At 40.0% G+C, this 22725-nt stretch overlaps 2 protein-coding genes across 2 annotated transcripts in view; both read right to left on the reverse strand.

Annotated features, from left to right (window-relative positions):
• The window catches only part of stpg2 (sperm-tail PG-rich repeat containing 2), a gene marked incomplete at both ends in the record, with an annotated part of 52954 nt that extends 42264 nt beyond the window's left edge, over positions 1 to 10690 (reverse strand). The window contains 6 exons of the mRNA XM_083905139.1: positions 2678 to 2789; positions 4081 to 4196; positions 7665 to 7829; positions 9066 to 9233; positions 9762 to 9862; positions 10585 to 10690. Of these exons, the coding sequence (XP_083761265.1) occupies positions 2678 to 2789; positions 4081 to 4196; positions 7665 to 7829; positions 9066 to 9233; positions 9762 to 9862; positions 10585 to 10690 (768 nt within the window). The remainder of the gene's footprint in view (positions 1 to 2677; positions 2790 to 4080; positions 4197 to 7664; positions 7830 to 9065; positions 9234 to 9761; positions 9863 to 10584) is intronic.
• Positions 10691 to 13800: 3110 nt separating this feature from the next.
• Positions 13801 to 20193, reverse strand: LOC310939634 (3 beta-hydroxysteroid dehydrogenase type 7-like). The gene is made up of 6 exons (XM_083904440.1): positions 20014 to 20193; positions 18787 to 18942; positions 16918 to 17026; positions 16028 to 16127; positions 15741 to 15903; positions 13801 to 14601 (listed from the first exon to the last, which is right to left on the reverse strand). Exons 1-6 carry the CDS (start codon positions 20171 to 20173, stop codon positions 14189 to 14191), a joined length of 1101 nt encoding a protein of 366 aa, XP_083760566.1. The 5' UTR covers positions 20174 to 20193; the 3' UTR covers positions 13801 to 14188.
• Between the last annotated feature and the right edge of the window lie 2532 nt (positions 20194 to 22725).

Here is a 22725-nt window from a genome sequence, read left to right on the forward strand (position 1 = left end):
GCGGTAACTTTGAGTGTGACAATATCTTTTTCTGCTTTGAATTTGCACTTCGATATATTATTATTATTCCACTAGACTCCTCTTTCACACCTTCCTTTTTTGCAAAATATTATTTCACAATGTAGTGGCCTTCACATATAACCTCACAGAAATAATGTGAAATAACCTGATATAATTATCTGAACATATTGTGCAGCCAGTATGGAATTTTTCCATCCATATATACACGCTCGTACACAGTGTGCCGCTTCAGAAATAACACGACGAGCTGCCGATGTACACGTCGTCTGTGTTAATATGATTAACATAAGAGTTCACACGCAGCATATTAAAAGTAAACTGACAGTGAACTTCATTTCCATAGGTAATTATTACAGCGCCATCTGTTTTTCTTTCCAACACAGAGATAGTTTGTTCTTGCCACGTCAACGCCATTACAGACAAACTGTCTCTGGTGGTTTAAAGACTTTACTCCTAAAAAGTCACAGTGTTCCTCTTAAGTGTCCTCACACTAAATAAATGACTCATGTGTGAGAGCGCAGGTGACTGCGATAAGTGTAGACGCGGCCGTTGTGACCGAGGGTGCAACACAGCACAAGTTAAAGTCGCGGGATAAATTAAAGTAAGTACAAAACATTTCAGCCCATTTTAGTAGACGGATACAGAATCCTATAAATAGAGGTAGAGGAGAACGCAATAAAAATGTCATGATGAATAATCTACAAGTAAATGAACTCCCGGTCACAAATAGAGGAGACGAGACAGCTGTGCAAAGCGTTGAGACGGGGCGGGAGGACAGACAGGTGCAGGTGCGAGTCATTGACATCGCGGATACATTCAGCATATTTTTCAGAGTCGTCTGCTTCACCATCACCGACCAGAAAAAATAAGGCATCACAAAGAATTATTCTGCCAGCACACTCAAGTTCATATTCAGGTGAGTAACTCCACTCAACCGGCTCCTGTGTGTGTGTGAGTGCGTGTGTGTGTGTGCTATGTGCATTTTAAGCTTATATTCTACTGCCCTCTATGGGCCAGCAGATAGAGTCAGAGTCAGTCACAAAGGGAGGAGGAGGTAGTTGTGTGATTTCATGTTTAATTAGTAAGTAAATGCAGCACGATGATGCTGAACTTAAACCGCGGCGCACATACCGACTCCTTGTCCAATTTTGTGTTTTCACGTCCTACAGTGCAGAGAATCAGTCTCCATTAAAGGAAAGTGGACACGAGCAGTTAAACTGTGTAGTAGGGAATACACAGTTTACGCTTCCATCGCCTGAAGATATTGGAACAAGTCAAGACATCAAAATATAATTAGGATCATTTGGTGATTTCGCTAAAACGTTTCGAGTTCAAAGCCTCAAAGTAACTGTGGGGGCATAAGTGGTGCATGCCGTGAATACTTTATTCATTATGTGGTTATTATTATGATGGCTGTACATGTAAATTGTGCACGACATACAAAAGACACTGCACATAGCGAGTTATCATATTATAACTCATTTTATGATATAAAAACATATCAATAAATGTCTAAAAGTTGGTTCTCAAAGTTTCTCACCCCCTCCTAACATCCTTGAGAATGGAGACATTAGATAAAAACCTCATGTTTGAACTGCCTCGCAATTTGCCTCTTGAGATGAAAAAAACAAACGTGAAAATACTTTCAGAATGGTAAAAAAAAAAATGGTAATATCTGTTTTCATAAAAGCCCACACGTCAGACAGCATTATGAACTTTCTGAAGAACTTTCAAGACACTAATTCCTAATGGTTTTCAAGGTCTGCACAAAAAAAAACAGCATGATAACAAACACATTACATTTAATTAAAATTTTAGATTTAGGACCAAGGACTACAAATGATAAACTATCCCTGTTTAACCAAATTAATAAAACAAATGCTTTACATGTAAAGTTAAATTCTTATTAAACTATATATTTGCTTAATGTAACATTCAGAAGGTTCTGCTGCTGCTACAGCCTTGATCTGTGATTTATTTTCAAGGATCAGTTCAAGGTGCTTTATTAGTCATTCCAACATGCATTCACAAAAGAACGAAGGCCAATTGTGTTACAGTTACACTAAAAGCCATGATCTAAAAGAAAAAGATCAAATTACTAATTGGCAAGGAGGCATTAAAAAAAAGAGTTATTACTCCTGCAATTACCCACATCTTTAGTTCAGCCTTCTCTTTTACTTTCACTGTGTGGCAGCTCAGAAATAATCTATAGATACATCTATACACCAAAAGGAAACCTCAAACGTTACCTTGTGACCATTGTGGAGCATTTACGGGTTACAGAGACATATTATTTCTTCATGGGTTTTTTGTCGAGAGCCGAGGCATAAACCCAATTAGAGTGAATATTGCTCTTACATTCATCAGAGAAACAGAAACATGACTCCAAATCGATGTTAATGCTGCCGTTTGCATAATGTGGCTCGATCTTTGCTGACACATTAACTATATCAACTTTAATGGCGGATAATGTGCCAATATTGTGAACATACTGTGTGCAATACGATGTCCCCAAAGGGCAGGAATTGACGTCTGCCTTGCGTGAGTAAATATTGAATCTTTTAGTTATCATTTAGCCAAACCTGGCATGTATATCGACACGCAGATAAAAAAAAAAACAAAAAAAATACAAGCACTTAGACAAAGACAGACTTGCCTTCTTCTCCTCTTGCTTGGGCACCAGTTCGTGATAGCGAGGGATGTTGAGCTCGGCTCTGCCTTTCTGTTCCTTTTGAAGGCTGATATTTTCATAGTGTGTTTCGATGACTCTGTGAGAGACAATGACAACGTCTGAGAAGAGAAAACACATACTGGCAAAAACAAAAACAGGAGAGACAAGAAGAAAACAAAAACAGACAAAAAATGGAATAGAATTGAAAAGTAAACAGGAGGAAACAAATAAACCACTGAAATAGAAGGACGAACTAGATGTAGCTACACTTCCTCTTTGTGGCTTGAGTAAATGGAAAAGGAAAATCTACCACAATGTTAATTCATGTTTATTATTTTACTATTTTGATTGCAGGCACTTTTATTTGCATAGCGCCCCTTCTCACGAGATGCTGCTACTCCAATTCATAATTATGGCCCAAAATAAGAATAATTTCTCAGGGTGCACGATTATACGTGACGTTCACCCGTTCTCGCAAGAGTCTGGTGTTTATTTCTCTACTGTCGAGAGTTTTTTATTTTTATTGTTAAACAAGAACAATATTCATCAGGCAGATGATCCGCTGTGGCAACTCCTACAGGGAGAAACGGGAAAGAACAACAACTATATCTATTAATAGAATTTAAATTGTTTCGTTATATTCACTTCTTGCCACATTTTAAATCATGGTTTGGAAATGTTAAGGATAATCTAAATATACAAGCTTGCAAAATGTGAAACATAAAGTTATTTTAATATAGACAAAAAATGTTTTAAATAAATAGATGTGAACATTGCTAACATCTTCTGGTATCTTTTATTTACTGAGGATTTTCATAATTTACGACGCCTCACTGGCACTTTTTTTTGCTTCACACACTGAATCCAGGAGAAACTAAGAGAGACTGCAATTATCCCACACTAAACATGTTCATTAGTTAACACGGGGAATAAGAAGCAGGGGAATGGCAACGGCAGAGACAGGCAAACGACAACATTGCTGACAACGTTACCAGCTGTCAATCACTCTGGGGTCTACTCATAATATGTTCCGTGCTTTATTGTCTGTTTTTCTCTAAATGGGATGGGATCTAAATGAACATCATTTACAAAAATGAACATCATATGCTACTAAAGAAGCGCTAAAACTAGCGATTGGGACCATTAGCTCCTCAGAAAAATGTTAGCTGATGTAAATAAATCAAGCTAATTTTTTCCCAAAGACTTCCATTCAAATAGTGGAGTCGCCCCCTGGTGGTTGACTGCTACTTCTATCCTACTTATCTTCATTTTAAGGGAAAGATTGGATCTACTTTTATGTCCAGTCCAGTCCAGTCCAGTAAAATGACACTGTACAACACTGACCTATGGGTGAACTTCATTGAATTCATGTGATATGTGAGACTCACAACTCAGGATAGTATTGTCCTGGACCTGGTCCCACCTCCATTGTCTCCTCGTCTCTCTTCCCTGTCCTGTTGCCAAAGTGGACTCCTTTATACTTGTGTGCAGAGCTCGTCTCTGACTGAAGGAAATAAAGAAAGAGAACACAAGGGGGGGGGGGGGGTCAAGATAAAGAGTGATGCATGGACGGCAATATAATTGACTTATTCACATTTATCTGGTTTCTCTCCTGTACAGGACTCCTGAAGTTGGTGCTGACTAAAAAAAATTTGAAGTTCAGCCAAATGCCAATATGTCAGCGATGCAGGGGGAGACCTTCCATTCTTCCTTATCTCGTCTAAGCTTTACAGACTGCTTTCCTCTGGCCTCTGCTTCTGCTGAACAGCAGAGAGAGGCTAAGGCTGGAAACGAACTGGCCAGCTGTCGCAAAACAAAAAAACATTTTTATAAAATGTACACCATGAATGACAGTTTTTTTTATACTGCTGAAAAAAACAGGAATTGGTCAAAACCTAGTGTATAGCTGAAGCACTGGTGTAGTCTGTCTCGTGTCAGGTTTCTCTGGGTTCTCCAGTTGCCTCCCACAGTCCAAAAACAGGCAATATGGGCATTATGTAAACTGGACACTCTAAATTGACCAATGGTTTGTCTCTGTGTGTCCCTGTGATGGACTGACAACCTGGGATTGGCACCAGTGACCCTCATGTGGAGGATAAAGTGGTAGAAGACAGGATGGATGGATAACAATGCAACCAAATTTATCGCAGTTCATCTTCGCATGTTTTGACTTAAGTTCCGAGCAATTCATGATCAACTGTTGAGATGTGTTTCTAATAAATATGAAGAGATGAAAGGTAAGGGTTAACCCAATCGACTGAATATAAAAATTTAGATTTAGACCAACATTTTCCTGAGGAGTTCATGGTCTCAATCGCTTCTTCAACACAGCCATTTTTTTGTCAATTAGAGTCACATTTCATGTAAAATAAACACACATTAGTGTATAACTGACAGCTACTATACAGTCCATTGGGTACATGGTTGTAGATGTTCAGATCCATTAGCTGCATGGTTATTATGTGTGTGTCTAGTGATGGATTTTATATATTTTTGCTTAACATGGAGCACTAGTTATTACATTGTCTCATCCTCTTCCTCTCAGTTCTATTCCAACTCTATATTAAAATGACAGACAGGCATGGAATTTGGAAAGAGTCCCTTTTGCTTTTTTAACTTTTTTTCTGCTTGACCCAACTCTCTATTCTGTGAGCTAGGTTATAACAGGACTGGCAGGGAATCTCAAATGGTTTCCAGCTCTATATGGGCTCTGTCTATTTATCTCAAATTCAACAGTGACCGGAGGATGAGATGTGAGGTTTCTGTCCCCTGTGATCTTTCAATCCAGTATCGAGCACAGCAGACACGAAACAAGGATGTTCACGTCCTGAAGATCAAAAATACGACGTGTAGCACTGCGATGGCATCACGGCTGGCATCGAGTTCAAAAGCATGTGTTGTCTGTTCATGTTAAGGAGGGGACAACAAAAGCTAAGAAACATTCAGTGTGTGTGTGTGTGTGTGTGTGTGTGTGTGTGTGTGTGTGTGTGTGTGTGTGTGTGTGTGTGTGTGTGTGTGTGTGTGTGTGTGTGGGCAGCTTCCTGCAGTTGCTTTCCACAAATAAACGCACATCGCAGCATGGGTCTGAATGTGATTCAGGTTTCTCAATCTTGGCCACGTTCCACTTTCCATCTCACATCGTTAAACTAAACTCACTGAACTGCCCAGCTGAACAGTTTTTGATCTGAAGTATTTAGTGCACAGTATTTTTTACAATAAACTATGAGAGAATATCTTATATGAAGGCAGTGTATCATTCGCTGGTTGGCCAATAAAAACAATACTCAAATATTAACCTGCCAGGATTCACATTTCTTATCTGACAAATCAAAACTACAAAGGAACAGAATGATAAATAAACCTCATGCTGATACTGTTTCCATCTCTTGATGCTGCTCTTATAGACAAACTATATTTCACATCTCTCTTGTGTGTGTATCAGCCACTGTTAAAGGTCTAGTGTGTAGGAATTAGTCACATCTAATTGTGAGACTTTAGATTGTAACAACCTGTGACTCCTCCGCTCACCTCTCTCCCTTTCCCCAATGGTTTTAGGAAACTACAGTGAACTATAAATACCAGAGAGAATGTTCTTTGTTAAGAGAATGTTGTTAAAAGTCCACTTGTAAACGCCAAATTAACATTCTAGCTAGTTTGTTCTTTCAAACTGCTGTAGTGCAAGATGGTAGCATCCCCACAGCAAACCCCTTGCCTTCAATACATAAGCAACGCTTATTCTAAGGCCACAATAAATAATAATATTAATAACTTACAGTATTTACACGATACAATCCAAACATATTGGTGAATAATTCCTTCTATTTAATCCTCCTAAAGGACACATAGGGGACCTTTGAACACTAACGGATTTAAATGTTTTTTGTGTTTCATAAAAATATTCAAACAGAACAAAGTCATGTCCTTTTTTTCCCCTCCGTCTCAATCTAATGTCTTATAATTCAAAGGTTGTTCCGCAAACTTTGAAGTTACGTCCTCTGACAAGCACTTAACTCTCCACACTTTTGAACTCAGTCGGAGTGCGGCGTGGTGTAGAAACGAGCGCGTCACACGGAGAAACGGAGGGATGGAGGCAGACAAAGACAGAGGGCAGACTATCAAAGGGAGAGACCAACAGAAGTTGAGGTGGAAGGGAAAGATCTGTAGATGGATGCACTGCGCACAGCCCTAAATCACAGCGTGCCTCTGTGCCTGCGCCACTGTGTTGACACAACCTCAGCCAAGTCTCAAGGACACTGTTGACTTCCTCCGGTCATTAACAGATGAAAAACGACTTAATTTGGAGTCAGACCAGCAGGCGTGTGCGTTATTTTAAGTGAACATTGTAATATGGCTTGAGAAATAATTACTAATGGCTCTCTTTGTTGGCATGTAAAATGGAAGAGCATTGGTGCACTGTGGCTTTTTTCTAAAGTGGAGCTGCATTCATTAGCTGTGGAGAACGAGGCGAGGTGGGGGTTCAGCGGTGCATTAGATCTGACTAACACTAATGGACCTCTTCTTGTGGACAGGGTAAGTACACTCAGACACACATCTGTGCAGACGACTGAACGCACACACGCACACACAGTGTGTCAAAGGCTGTGTATACCTGAAACCTATCGTTGTGAGCGATAGGTTAACGCTAACACCAAGCGTATCGCACATGTCACGTTTGCACAAGCGCACTATGTTACCGTAATTACGCGTCTATGGTTTGTGCTATCGGGAAAAAATTCCACCGGTTACTGAAAGCTGAGAAGTTGCACGTCAATTATTGTACATCCTTAATTTTAAATTGTAAAACAGTATTTTAATATGCAGCAAATTGTAAATAAATGCCACATATTGGAAGCTATTCTGGAAAAATGGGCAAAAGCACTTAAGTCCAGACAGACATTTTGAGGCTTAGGTGGTTAAATGGTTAGATATTTTATTTGTTATGGTTAAGGTGGGTGTCTGTGTCTGTGTTCACCTTTGGGTTGTAGTAGGCTGGTCCCAGGGTCCTGTCCCTGGGCGGAGGCTGTTGCTTGCGCAGCACACCCAGGGCGTCCTCCTCATAGCCATGAGCTTGGCCCGGTGAAGGAATGGAAGCGATGTCTGAGTGTCGAACCAGCCAGATACTTTTAGCCTGCAGCCTCTGGATGGAAAGAGAGAAAGAAAGGGGTAAAAAGTCAGGAGAAAGACAGGTGGAGTAAAGAAGAGAAAGCAGCGGTGGAGAAGATGCCCTGCCTTACAAAGTAGGTGAACACTGCCTAAGGCCAATTTAGTGTGAGACTGAGTGAGGGACAGAGTCAGAGGGACAGGGAGTGAGAGGAGACAGAAGAAACAGAATAACATTGGGGGGGGGGGGGGGGTGAGGAGATAAGAAACAGATGGAGAGAGAAGTATAGAGATAAAAACAAAACACATGGATTCTACTCCAGTAACTTCCACCTATAGCAGGGAGTGCATACATATACATATATACATATCATTACAGCTGAAGCATTGAAAGACAAGAGTGTTAGAATAATCACTGTAGGTCTTTTTCATATTTGGCCAGGTTTCAAGGAATGTAAGGTAAGCATTGATGTCGGTCTCGATCAGATAAAAGCCCTGAACTCTTGTTTCTCTACTCCCAACGTTTCTCTACAGTTCATGTATCATGCAGTGTCTGTCAACGTGAGCTAAAGGATAAAGTAGTTGGTGTGTTTTTAACGGTGCTTTGTCTGGAAACCTCAAACCGCCTGAGATATTATCTCTCATTGTATACAGGAGGGAGAGGGTTTGGATTTACAGCACAGCAAAGCTCTTCTGTGGTTTGAATTCGATGAACAGTGGAGATAAACCTGTCGGGGGGAGCCTGACAAAACCTCCAGGAAAAAACAGAAAAAAGTGAATGCGGTTTCAGGGGGTTTACAATCAACAAAAGTAAAATAGTGTTAAAATAGCGTGACGGGTTCTGCCTCTGAAGAGATTTAAAGACAAAAAAGTTTGTCTATATTGGCTTGTTTCGACGAGCACTACTCGACTCGCTAACTTGGTACAGTTAGAGCAAACACGACATATGGGGAGTGTTTTTAGCAACAGAGAAGTAATTATTGAGACCAAAGTAGAATTAGCACTGATTGGTGACTGGTCTGCAGATAATAGCCCTGGCTCGGAGACGATATGCAAATATTGGCCGTCACCACATTCAATGGCACAGACACAGCACATAACAGTGCACAGCACTGAGAGAAGTTTGGCATGTTGTATTTTAAATTGTGCTGTATGTGTGAAAAAGAAATCTATTAATGGACATTGTTTAATAATAGCTAACTGAGATGAGAAGCATTATTATAATAATAATAAATGAAAGTTGGCTGATTTTTAATTCACCCACTATTCCCACCTTTTTCATGCCAGGGCTCCCAACCCGTCCTGCATCAGCCGTCGCAGCCCTGAGCCACTTATCTGAGGCAGGTGGCACAGTGTAGGCTCCAGGGCCCGGAACCTCTGACACCACCTCCTCAAATCGCTTGGAGCGGTTCTGCAGACTGCGGCCACCGTGGACATTTAACTGAAAGGATGAGTTTGCAAAAGAATAAATGTTTGCTCAAGATATTGTTTTTAACCTCAAGTACATGACATATTTCCCTTGCATTTCCTTCCTTTGTTTTTAAATGATGATTTGCAGAATCTTGGGTCAATAAAACCAATAAGAAAGAAGGAAGCCACGGCAAAGAGTAATAAAAGGCCACCATAGTGCACTGATGCAGTGAGGATATGGAGAGCTGAGAGGAATAGTCCTCAGTGAGATGCAATCTGCAGTTTTACCAGTAGATGTCCCCATTTCTCACACAACAAAACTTCAATGGGCAATACTTGACTATACTTTTCCTCTAATGTCATGCTTGTGCAATGGAAATAACACATAACACCATTATCATATTCACTGTTTAAGCACTGTGACATAAATATTTCATGACAAAGCTGTTTCTCCTTTCATGACCTTTTTATGGCCGCCATAACCTCCCTCACTTACTGTCAGGACTTTACTTACTTGTGAATGTGAAATGGTTGTCACGTGTCTCTAACCTACAGCTACCTTGATGGATGTGGAGTCATACTGTCCAGGTCCTGGCATCATCTCACTGGACTTGAACACTGATTGTCGGTTGGTCAGGGACAAGAATGGAGCATAGCCCTCTGCAATACAGAGAAATCCAACAAAGGTAAAAACAGGAGGGTTGTTTTGGTTGGTTCTTTACTTTGCTAGTACCCTCATTTGCAGTAAGACAGTTGAATTTGATGTTGTGGTATGCTATTTTAGATTAATATTTCATGACTGTTTCATCAGGGTGTTTGCCCTTTTATCAAATAAAAATTCCAAGACCTTGACTTCATGTAGTTTTATACTTGGATTTCTCATGTGATCTGTTCACGATATTTTGTATTTAAAAAAAAACAAGTTAATGAACAAAGAAATATGAACCTTGTGTTATGGGGAATTGTGTTGATAATGAGGAAAACTGAGCGTCCTGTCCTGAGGTTTGTTGCGCTCTCAGAGTGCTTTCTCTGCTTTGTTTGACATGCACAGTGCTTCATAGTAGTACACAATTTTCATTTTCATTTTCATCTGTAAACAAGCTTCCTGAGGTTGCAACTGGCAATTTAAGTAAAACATTCATAAACAATAATTAAAAACATTACTACAGTAACATGTTGTGAATGAAACAGCTTAAAAAGGCAAAACGCAGCAGGACACCAATACACAACAATAATTGGCCATGTTATTGAGAGTATTCAGACAGTGGCACAAAAGTAGCAAAGCACATTTGAGCAACATTCACCATAAAGACCTGTAGATATTCATAATATTAATTTATAATCAGTGAGTTCCGTTCGGGAGAAGAGATCATGAATCCTACCTGATATTTTACTCGTAAATTGAGTGACGTCGTAAGTTCCAGGACCGACCGCAGCTGGAGTGACGCCTGACGTCATCACTGTCTCTCGTGGAGCTCGTCCATACATGTTTAACTTTAAAAACAACAACAAAAAAACAACACACACACACAAAGTGTCAGCTAGAATAAGTTTAAAGTTAAAAACGTTGTGTTTAACGTGTTCCCCCCGCGTGTTTTGCTCAGCCTGTGCTCTGCTCTGTCGGCGTGTGCATCATTGCTAAGATACCGTGTAGCTACACACGGCAACAAACCGGGGGGGACACAAAACACAAACACACACATTTAGAACCAAGCTAATTCACCCAAACTAAGCTAACGTTAGTTTCAGGTTCAACAGAACTCGGTTTTTATGTTTTTGAGGGAATAATACATTCTAATTTCAATGCTTTTACATCGCAAATGCCTTAAATAGAGAGTCTTAAATTAATTAAGTAATATTTTTTGTCCTGTTATATTCACCAACACCATGATTCCATATCAAAGCACACGCTTTTGATTTGAAATTCTGTGAAATAGCATCACAAATATGAGACATCATATAGTATTTAATTTGATCTATTTCATTGTCTTTCACATTATTTCCCCAAACGCAAAATTAAACTAATTAAATTAACAGGAGAATAATATTCTCCTGTTAATTTAATGATGAATATTATTCATCACTCAGTCTGCAATACCTGCAAAGCCCACCAGTGGGCAGTGGCACACACTTTTGTGTCTTTTCTGTCTATTTCTCACCTATCATGTTTTGTATACCTAAATGTGTTGTTTAAGAACAACCATAGTCCACTCCAAGATGGACATATGATGTTAATAAATACTGCTCTTCCTGTATTTGGCCTCTTATCAAGTTAATGAACAAAGAAATATGAACCTTGTGTTATGGGGAATTGTGTTGATAATGAGGAAAACTGAGCGTCCTGTCCTGAGGTTTGTTGCGCTCTCAGAGTGCTTTCTCTGCTTTGTTTGACATGCACAGTGCTTCATAGTAGTACACAATTTTCATTTTCATTTTCATCTGTAAACAAGCTTCCTGAGGTTGCAACTGGCAATTTAAGTAAAACATTCATAAACAATAATTAAAAACATTACTACAGTAACATGTTGTGAATGAAACAGCTTAAAAAGGCAAAACGCAGCAGGACACCAATACACAACAATAATTGGCCATGTTATTGAGAGTATTCAGACAGTGGCACAAAAGTAGCAAAGCACATTTGAGCAACATTCACCATAAAGACCTGTAGATATTCATAATATTAATTTATAATCAGTGAGTTCCGTTCGGGAGAAGAGATCATGAATCCTACCTGATATTTTACTCGTAAATTGAGTGACGTCGTAAGTTCCAGGACCGACCGCAGCTGGAGTGACGCCTGACGTCATCACTGTCTCTCGTGGAGCTCGTCCATACATGTTTAACTTTAAAAACAACAACAAAAAAACAACACACACACACAAAGTGTCAGCTAGAATAAGTTTAAAGTTAAAAACGTTGTGTTTAACGTGTTCCCCCCGCGTGTTTTGCTCAGCCTGTGCTCTGCTCTGTCGGCGTGTGCATCATTGCTAAGATACCGTGTAGCTACACACGGCAACAAACCGGGGGGGACACAAAACACAAACACACACATTTAGAACCAAGCTAATTCACCCAAACTAAGCTAACGTTAGTTTCAGGTTCAACAGAACTCGGTTTTTATGTTTTTGAGGGAATAATACATTCTAATTTCAATGCTTTTACATCGCAAATGCCTTAAATAGAGAGTCTTAAATTAATTAAGTAATATTTTTTGTCCTGTTATATTCACCAACACCATGATTCCATATCAAAGCACACGCTTTTGATTTGAAATTCTGTGAAATAGCATCACAAATATGAGACATCATATAGTATTTAATTTGATCTATTTCATTGTCTTTCACATTATTTCCCCAAACGCAAAATTAAACTAATTAAATTAACAGGAGAATAATATTCTCCTGTTAATTTAATGATGAATATTATTCATCACTCAGTCTGCAATACCTGCAAAGCCCACCAGTGGGCAGTGGCACACACTTTTGTGTCTTTTCTGTCTATTTCTCACCTATCATGTTTTGTATACCTAAATGTGTTGTTTAAGAACAACCATAGTCCACTCCAAGATGGACATATGATGTTAATAAATACTGCTCTTCCTGTATTTGGCCTCTTATCATTATTTGTAGTCTTGCCAATTTGACACTGCATGGTAGTACTCTAGTTATGTTTATTTTGTCATTCGATTGTTGTGTTAATGCATTTTTCTTTGAGTTATCGTGCCTGAAGTCCAGTTCTCCTCTGTAGTTCGGCCAAACACCGTAGCTGAGGGTGGAACCTGTCTAAACACAAAGATTTAGGTGTTTTATACTGAGTGAGCTTATTGTCCCCTCCCTTTTGACTCATTTGTTTGGTCAGTTTGTTGAGTTAGTGGCATGTTTTGTGAAGCAGGACTTTAAACTAGAGTTCATGTTTAGATGATCTCTTTTATTGGGCAAATTTGTTTTATATTCATTTGTAATTTAAACATTTAAACATCCTGCGTTCCTTCATTTCTTGGACTGCATTTGACTACTTTCATGTTTATCAACTATATATCATATCAACAGACATTTTAACTGCTTAGATGTGCAACTAGTAACATAAAGAGTAAGACGCAACACATGGAGATATTGAAGATGCACCTTAACCAGTGGGGGGCAGCAGCACACTGGTCGCATCATATACCACAGTTGCAGATTCATTTCATTGTGTTTTGTTTCGAAAGAGTGTCAGAGGTTTCAGCTGAAGACTGTGGGTTATTCCTTTCCACTTTAGCTGGCCTGTTAACTGTTTTGGGAATTACCATGGAAAGCCACAAAAATGGGGGGACACCCTAACATGCTGGAACATTTGACGTTTTCTTTCTCCCTGCAAGGCAACTCCCATATACTCCACACTAACAAATATGTGCTGGCCAGCTGGTTGCCATGGTGATATGGAGTCAACTTTACACACAATAAAATGCCTGAGGACGAACATCAATCATCTCCACGGCGAAATCCCCCGTCTTCGGGACGCACATTTTGTACATCGCACTAAAGAGACGACAATATGAATCAAGGGCTAAATGTCAAACAATGTTTATTGGAAATGACACAAACTTCACAGGATATGTTTCTGACGAAGCTTACAACACTGACATTGTAATGAAGTCAACATAAATGTAGTAACGCTGGTCAAAACGTATAGACTTATAATGCTGATGTATGACAATCTGTGATATAATAAATATAAGTAATTAATTAAACGCTGACGTGAGACAATCTGTGATATAAATATAATTAAGTTAACGATCTCACGCAGCTTTAGTCACAGTGAAACTTTTCTAGAACGGAGACTGTGCTGCAGGAACTCAAGCTAACACATTGTACAGTTAATCTGGGATAGATTAAATCAATCACGTGTTATTTGTGTCATAAATTAAACGCAGGTCACTCCTTTCGTCATGTACTCTCTCTGTGTGTCCACAGGCTTCTGGTGCATGTTGCAGTCATGGAGGTCACATTAGGAGTCTTTTCGTTCCTCCTGAGGGAACGTATTGACCCATTTCTGTGTGCGAGCTTGACACTGATCCCAGTCGTACAAGGGCTGGTACTGGAAGTGACGCAAGGCTTTGTCTGTGCACACGGTGAACGAGGTGCTGACGACGGAAAAGGTGTAACTGTTCAGCAACGGCGTGTAGTTATGAAAGGGGCTCAGTATCCAACGAAGCAGGTCATTAAGCATGGCCAAAAACCAGATCACCACAAAGGGAATGCGGACCATACGGAAGTTAAACGCAGATAGGAACTGCATATTGAACTCCACGTAGCTTTTGTAGGGTGAGTCATCGTAGCAGAAAAAAGCCTCTCCTGCAACGGTCTGCGGGCGCTCCCTCAGGGCTCGCACTGCAAGAACATGCATCCAAGCCACGTTGCCTAGTAACAACAACATTAATTAGTAAAACATTGACTTAATGTAAATGAATGTATAGCAGAAATACCAGTGAAACGACCTTGTGTGATAAAGAAAGAAAGAAACTACGCCTCAAGGCTCTTTGAATTTTATGTTTTTAAAACCATCACTGGTAATAACACAGTGAATGAATTCCCTGAGAGAGATATAATTAAAACCACCATCATTATGTCGTTGAAAAGATCAATGCCAAATTATAAAAAAAAATACATGTGCTTTCATGTCCATCTCATATCCCACACACACACAAACATCCCCAATACACGGAATTAAAAAGTGAAGAAGGCACGAAACGTAAACAATCTTTTTCTTTGCTGTTTTCAGTCGAGAAGACGACGGATATAAACATGAGATAGTTTACGATACATTATTAGGTGAATTGGTCACTCTAAACTGACCGTAGGTGTGTGAGTGAATGGTTGTTTGTCTCTATACGTGGCCCTGGGATGGACTGTCCAGGGTGTGACCTCGCCTAATGCCCTATGTCAGCTGAGATAGGCACAGCACCCTCCGCGACCTTCCGGTGGAGGATAAAGCGGTAGATAATGGATGGATGGATGGATGGAGGGAATCTCCAAACACAAGACAATGAATGACAGCGCAAGAGAGAGCTGGGAATATGGCGTCATTGTTTGCCTAAAGTATCGTAATTGCCGTCTACAAGGAAACGAGAGACTAATATTTTCCCACTCTGGGTGGCGTTTAAAAAACAAAAAATCCCCTCAAACGCAGTCTCCGTGAGGTCGGCATGCCTCTCAGGCAAAAACAAAGTATGCATGTTCACCATGGGGACGGTCCCTCAGACAACGCTGACTATGAGTCACTACCTCGTACAAACACACTTAAAATTTAAAAAAGCGTGGGTGATGCTGCTTTTGTGTCGTCACAACAAAGTTATTTATATTTCTCGTGTAAGACATTCAGACTTCCCGTGACTTGCAGAGGAGGTGATATCATATGCTGTTTTTAGTCCTTCTCTAAGACCTTTTTTTAGGGGAAGTTAAGATCAGAGAATAGAACAAAGGTCGTCTTGTGTGCATAAAATACAATCCCCAAACACACCTCTTAAGTTGTAGTAATGACTGAGTCACTGTAGATTTACCTGCATAGACTCGCCCGTGTTCCGTGGAGGCAGGGACACCATTGAAAACGCACCCTCTATTTTCAGCAGCCTGGTTGTAGAATTCCCTGAACAGCTCGTGCCCTTCACCATAGATCCCTGTCGGCCTCAGACTGCACGTGTATAAACACTTTCCACCTTTCACCTGGACGAGAGGCAAAACAGAATTTGCATTAGGAAGCACAAGGTGGCCAACTGGACTAAAGAGCAGAGGTGACAACGCTACACAGTCTTAATGTTGATTCCCCAAAGACTTTTAAATCAATTACCATTTTTCCATTTGCCTCCAGCACAATTTTCTCTGCCTGTGCTTTGCTGTTGGGGTAGGGCATATTGTGTTTCACAAGGTACGGTGTGTCTTCGTTGCCCCTAAAGAAAAAGAAATTAGAGACATTAATTGTGTGTTTAAACCACAACTCCACATATTCATGTGAGCAGAAATTGAATATTGGAGGTAGAGCTGTGGCTATATGCCAACTTGCATGTGCACTCATGCAGACTTTATAACAAAGACACATCTCAAAGAATGTCAGGATTCCCACTCATTCATTGTCTACCGCTTTATCCTCCACATGAGGGTCGCTGGTGCCAATCCCAGCCGAATTCCTGCTCATGTTAGATGGTATTTTATCTCCTGCTTTGAGAACTAAAGCATAGATCCCCTTCATTAAAGACAGTTATTGTCAAAACTGCAAATCACTACTTCTGCTATTCTGCATTCTGTACTATAAACAGTATTTTGGGTTTGCTGCCATCCATATCCAAACTGAGCTATGTTTTTGAAGATCATATACTTTTAAATTTATGAGTGTCCCTTAATTTACTTTTTTTAAGAAAGAAATTCCTAGAAAACACCAAATATTCCCAGACGGGAACATAACTAATAAAACTGGCAATTGAGATTATTAACTCTTCCTCAAGTAAGAAACGGGCTCATTTTCCCATAGACTTCCATATATTCAATATATTCTTACATCTGATTGGCTTCACAACCAGCAAACCAAGTGGTTTCCTCTCTATTCCAGCCACCAGCAACGATGAACACCACTTTTAATCGACACTAGGTATTTTTCAAAATAAGAGTATACATTACAACCTTGTCAGCACACAGAGTAAAATGTGTGAATTTGTTCACTTGGTAATCGTTTTTTTGCTGTACCTAATAAAGTGGTCTCTGTTGACGTTGGGGCCAACAACCTCCATGCTGCTGGTGTAGACCAGACTCTGGATACCACACTCCACACAGGCCTTGATGACATGCTCTGTTCCTGAGAAGAGATTTAAAAAATAAATAAATAATGAATGATCAGGTCGATTCAATTAAATTCAGCTTGTTCTTGACTCATCATCATAACAAAAACCTGTGTGTTTCAGAGCAGAGAATGTTGCGTGATGTAAAAGCTCATTTTTAAAAGGGTTAGTAACATTTTCCTGTGGGGTGAAATAGTCAAGAGAGATTTATTTTTTTCCATGCATATTGGGAAAATAAGCAGCAGGAAATTAATTTAAACAGATGTATGAGACCCATGTGTGTTCTGTTTTAGGTAACGGAGAAAATAGAGGAGAAAATGACTCAGTCCACAGGTTCATTTCGTCCAGTTTGGCAGAGAATATAAGGGAATGTGTTTTCAAAACTGATTATTCCATGCTTTATAACTCAACTTGCAGTCTGGGATATTCTATTGGACATAATACTGTGTGCAAACCATCATGAAGAGGACATAGCAATAAGTATTTGGAAGAAAACATTCCTGGAGGAAAGTTCTTTTTCCAGAAACCCACACGGCCAAAAGACAAATATGCCGATTCCATCCAGCCAGCGATCCAGCAAGGCTGTCGTGCTACAAAGCATTCTTTGCCGACCATGAATGTCTGTGTAAAAGTTTATTAACATCCATCTAAAAGAATCAACAAACATGTCTGTGTAATCCAGTGATCGGGAAAACAGGGAAACACTTTCAGCTCTTTAGGCTGAACGACAAACTGTCGACGGAATTCTACAAAGTAAACTAAGAGAGTGAGTGTTACGTGCAAAAAAGGACGCATTCCTGTCATACTTTTCGAAAGTGATCATCCTGTATGTCGTAAGGTCAAATCCAGAACACTGCCTCAGTTTAGAGGAAGCACCGTTCCAAGCAGTAGCAGCCTCATACCATGATAAGTGTGATCTTTTTCAGCTTTTCTTACCACTTAACACTTATTATTCCCAGGTGTATGTACAGATCAACAAACTAACACCATGGATGGAAGGCTCATGACAGTTGGTGCCTAAAATGGTCACTGAATATTTTTTGAGATGTCAAAATTCTATTGTTTATTCACATTATGGATTGACCGAGAGAGCTGCAATAGAACTCATCCTCAGGAATACAACTTGCGTAATAATTGTGCAACCAGTCAGTCGCAGTGCAGGTGGCAATTCTCTGGAAAATGGCTTGTTGATGCCAGAGGTCAGAGGACAATGATCAGACTGTTTTGATAATGATAGAACGGCAAAAGTTGCTTGCAATAGTGGCGAAATTAACCACATGTTACAACCAAGGAATGCAATAGACCACCTCTGTAACTTTATTAGGCGCTCTGTGTACTCAATAAAGTGGCCAGTAAGTGTATTGTGCTTCTTTGTGCAGTCACTGTAGGCTATCAGACACGCGTCCTCATTTATAAACCATTAACTCAACCCAGACACACTGTGGTGTGTGGCAGGAAACAACAGCTTAACACTCGGGCTACAGCTGGGTCAGTAGAATTACATTACTTATTATTATTACTACATTAATCATAAAGTATAAGTAGTAAAACGGAAGTGTAACCAAACTGAAGCCACGTATGTGTGGAAAAATGAAAAGACAAATTGGCTTTCTTTCCACATCTGGAGTCAAATAACATAATATGAGACGAGTTTGCAACAGGGGTCACCACAGCAGATGATCTGCATGTTTTGGTTTTGGCAGAGATGCCTGATGCAACCCTCCCATTATATCCAGGCTTGGGACTCCTCGCACTTGGAGTTTCTCTATAGTCTCACCTGTGACATTGACTGAGTGGATGAGGGTCTCTGGGACTCTGTGCCACACGTCCACCAAGCTGGCCATGTGGATGACGACATCGGCACCGCGGCAGGCCTCCAACACGCTGTTGTAATCAGTGATATCGCCCTGAATGACCACCACCTTTGTGCGCACTGAGGGGGAAAAACCGTAAGAAGTGAGAGTCAAAAAAAATTTGGTGTCCTAAAGGCTCTTCGTAGATTTAAAACACAAGAAATTTGTTCTACAAACGCATGTTACGTGACAGAACACTGCAATATTTGTGTATTACATTGTCACGTTACACATTTAACAATACTTTTTTTTGAACTTTTTCCAATTTTAAAAGAGAAACTGCCGAGATAATTTCCCTCCCGTATCGCTGACATTAGGAGAACATAGATGCAACCAAAAGAGAACATTCTATACAAAGGTTGAGGCAAAAGAAATGTTAGCAGAACATTCTAGGAACCAAATGGAACGTTCCAGTGGTGTAGTCTATACGTGTATATACCCACTACAAAAAGGCCAGGATTTTAAATTATATTCATTATGTATTATTATAAATTATTAATTAAATCATACTTGTTTTTGCACATAAAGAGTAGAGAGATGACTGTGATTTTCATTAAAACACTAAATATAATCAAATTCATCATGTGCATACTTTTTTGTAGGTTATTGTGGTGCCGGTCTGGCAACCCATGCTGACAGTATACCCAACTACAGTAGACCACACTACACCACTGGAACGTTCTGTGAAAGTTGAATGAAGGTTGTGACAAAGGTATAGCGTTAAGGGAACGTTCTGGTAACCAAATGAGAAAGCTCTATAAAAGGTTGGATGAAGGTGAAAGGTATGTGCAACCAAAACCTAACGTTAGGAAAACCTTTCATGACAACCATAGGATAACCTAGGGCAAACTTTCAGGGAACCAGAAATTGGGTCCATGTACTCTGCAAGTCTTCACCTTTCCTTTCCTATTGGTCTTAACGCTTTTTATTATTGCATGCAGGTGCAGCGTTAAAGTACACTCTTTCCTGTGCTCAGTCCCTTTAAAGTGGTGTCTACGTGTCTATGAAGCGCACACGCATCGGAAGGCTCTGTTGAACCGCTTATTTATAGTTACTTAGGGCAATTTATCCTATATTTGTTAGCGTTTCCATAGAAACAACACAGCACAATCAACAGCAACAACAAAAAGACGACTCCGTTACTTTCTTACCTGTGCTCAGTCCCTTCAAAGTGGTGTCTACGTGTTTATCAAACACACGGATCTCCTCCACGTCGTCCTCCTTCTCCAGGAGAACCCTCAGCATGTGTTTGCCCAGGAAGCCGCAGCCTCCTGTGATCAGGTACACGGCTCCTCGCTGCGTTTCACTCATCCTGAGCTTCTCTGCGGAGTCACGGATAATCCTGCTGCTGCTGCTGGTCTGAGCGCCGCGCTGCTGCTCTGCGGGCTATTTAAAGGAGGAGGGTGTTGGTTAGAACTGACCCATGCAACAGCCTGTCAGTGGGTGAGTGTGAGTGCGTAAACTTAGAGCGATCACGGTTGCGTAATGGCACGAACTGACGCCTACATCAACCACAGTCATTTCAGTTGCAATATATAAAAACAAATGTTTATTATGGAAGAGAATGAGGGCCAACCTGAATTCAGATTTTTTATGGAAGCCCGTTTCTGCCAGAAAAAAAGAGGTATAAAAAAAGTCATAATTATGAGATAAAATGCCATAATTATGAGATAAAAAGTCGAAATTATGAGATAAAAAGTCATAATTATGAGATAAAAAAGTAATAATTGTGAGATTAAGAAGTCATAGTTATGAGATTAAAAAGTCCTAATAATGAGATTTAAAAACATCGAAATTCTTGTTTAATCTTAGAATTCTGAGGGGGAGAAAAGTCCTGAATTGAAAAAAGTCAGGCCTGTAAAAGGGCGCCTAAAATCAGAATTCTGACATATTGAGAAAAAACACCTCAATCAGTATTCTGTGGCCCTAATCCTCTTCCGTAGTTTGTAGTTAGTAATCCATCTGTTTCAGGCAAACTAAACACTGGTGCTCTCCAGATGGAGTCAGAGTCAGTGAATGCTCTAAAGTACCCTCTTGAATCACACTAAAATACCCTCTAGAGTGGTAAACACACGAGGAAGTGACCTCTAAACGCCTGCAGCGGATTTCCTAATCAGTCTAGACTTTAAAAAGGTGAGAGACCACAAACGCGCCAAACTTTGTCACCGATTTTTAATTATTTAAACCCGAGAAAGCACAGTCAAGAGACCCAGGGCCACACACACTTGACGTTTAATCAAACAGCCATGGAGGTGGACTGTTGGTGTGGTCAGTTAATAGCTGCCGTGTGTGCGATGTTTGAAAAATCAAAGTGTTTAATACTTACCATTTAAAAGCTGGAAGACTCTTGATGCGTTGTTAAAATTGCGTCTGTTGACTCCTCAAGCTGCAGGATAATTTGGCCAGATGATCTGTTCAAATCAGCCCAAAATCGTAAGCGCCAGAAAGGGCCCAAAATCTGAGATTGCGGGAAATTATATAACGGTGGCGCCTTCCCCACCTGTGCACGATAAGTACCTTTTAATTTTTGCCCTACGCCACAATCAACCGGTACTGCTGACGAAAGCTACCCTGAGATACGTTTGCGTCCAACACTCCCAGTTCCAAATTCCGACCTCCGATTTAAATGGAATGCACCATTAAAGCAGTCTTTAGCGTCATGTGACACTCTATCGAATGAGACTATACGTACACTTGAAGAAAGAGTTTAGGATTAAGTGCTGTGTCGATCCTTCTAAACAAAAAGACAAAGTCCCAGTAGATCAAAGCTCCCCGTTGCAGATCAAAGTCACAGTTTCGTCACATTTCCAAAGCTCTTGAATTCTCCATCGCTGTGCTAAGTCAACACAGAGTTCTCCATGCTGTCATTTCTTCAGTCTCACTCCCTTCTCATCCTCCCATCCCCCAAACCAGAATCTTCTTGAGTTGTCTTACAGTGCTGTTTTTACATTACACAACTAGCAATAACCTGTCATTTCCAGTTCAAGCCAGTGTTGTTGTTAGTCAGAGGAAGTTGGTGAATAACATTTCCTACAGACAAGTGTCCTTTTCCTCTGGCAAATTCTCTTAAATGCATCTCTTCTTTTTTTATATAATAATAATAATAATAATAATAATAGAATGACCACCTGTCCAGCACAGGTCACGGTCTGTCCTGAGGCGTCACTGGCTCTCCCTTTCCTTTGTCGTCATCTCGTGACGGTGACGACTTGTGAAATAGAAGGACCCGTAGAGTGAAATATTTCCGATGCTTCCTCTCTCTCAAACCTCTGAACAGGAAGTGGCAAAGTTGCAGGTGCGTGACACACAACATCCTGTTTAGTCTACGCAGCGAGTGATGCATACATGTGTACGCACGTGTGTTCATTCCATCGAGCAAACAAGCCACCGAAATAGTAGTGAGGAGGCTTCAGACAGACACTGATCAGGGAAGAAGGCACTTTTTTGACATTGTTTAAACATAATTGTACATTATATTGTATATTATTTATACTACCGTTGAAAAGTTTGGGGTCACCTATACAATTTTTTTGTGTTTTCCATTAAAAGTATATAAAATATAGGCAAGACATTGACAAGATTAGAAATAATGATTTTTATTCAAAAATAATAAACTTTGCTTTGGTCAAAGAACCAGCAATACTGTTTTCAGCTGTGCTATAGCCTTCTAATGTGATTAGCAAACACAATGTACCATTTGAACACTGGAAATGGGCCTCTATACACCTTTGTACATATTCAATTAAAAACCAGACGTTTGCAGCTAGAATAGTCGTTTACCACATTAACAATGTATAGAGTGGATTTCTGATTAATTTAATGTTATATTCATTGAAAAAAAAAAGACATTTCTTAGTGACCCC

Source organism: Microchirus variegatus (assembly GCF_963457635.1).
Source record: "Microchirus variegatus genome assembly, chromosome: 18".
Taxonomy (NCBI): Eukaryota; Metazoa; Chordata; class Actinopteri; order Pleuronectiformes; family Soleidae; genus Microchirus; species Microchirus variegatus.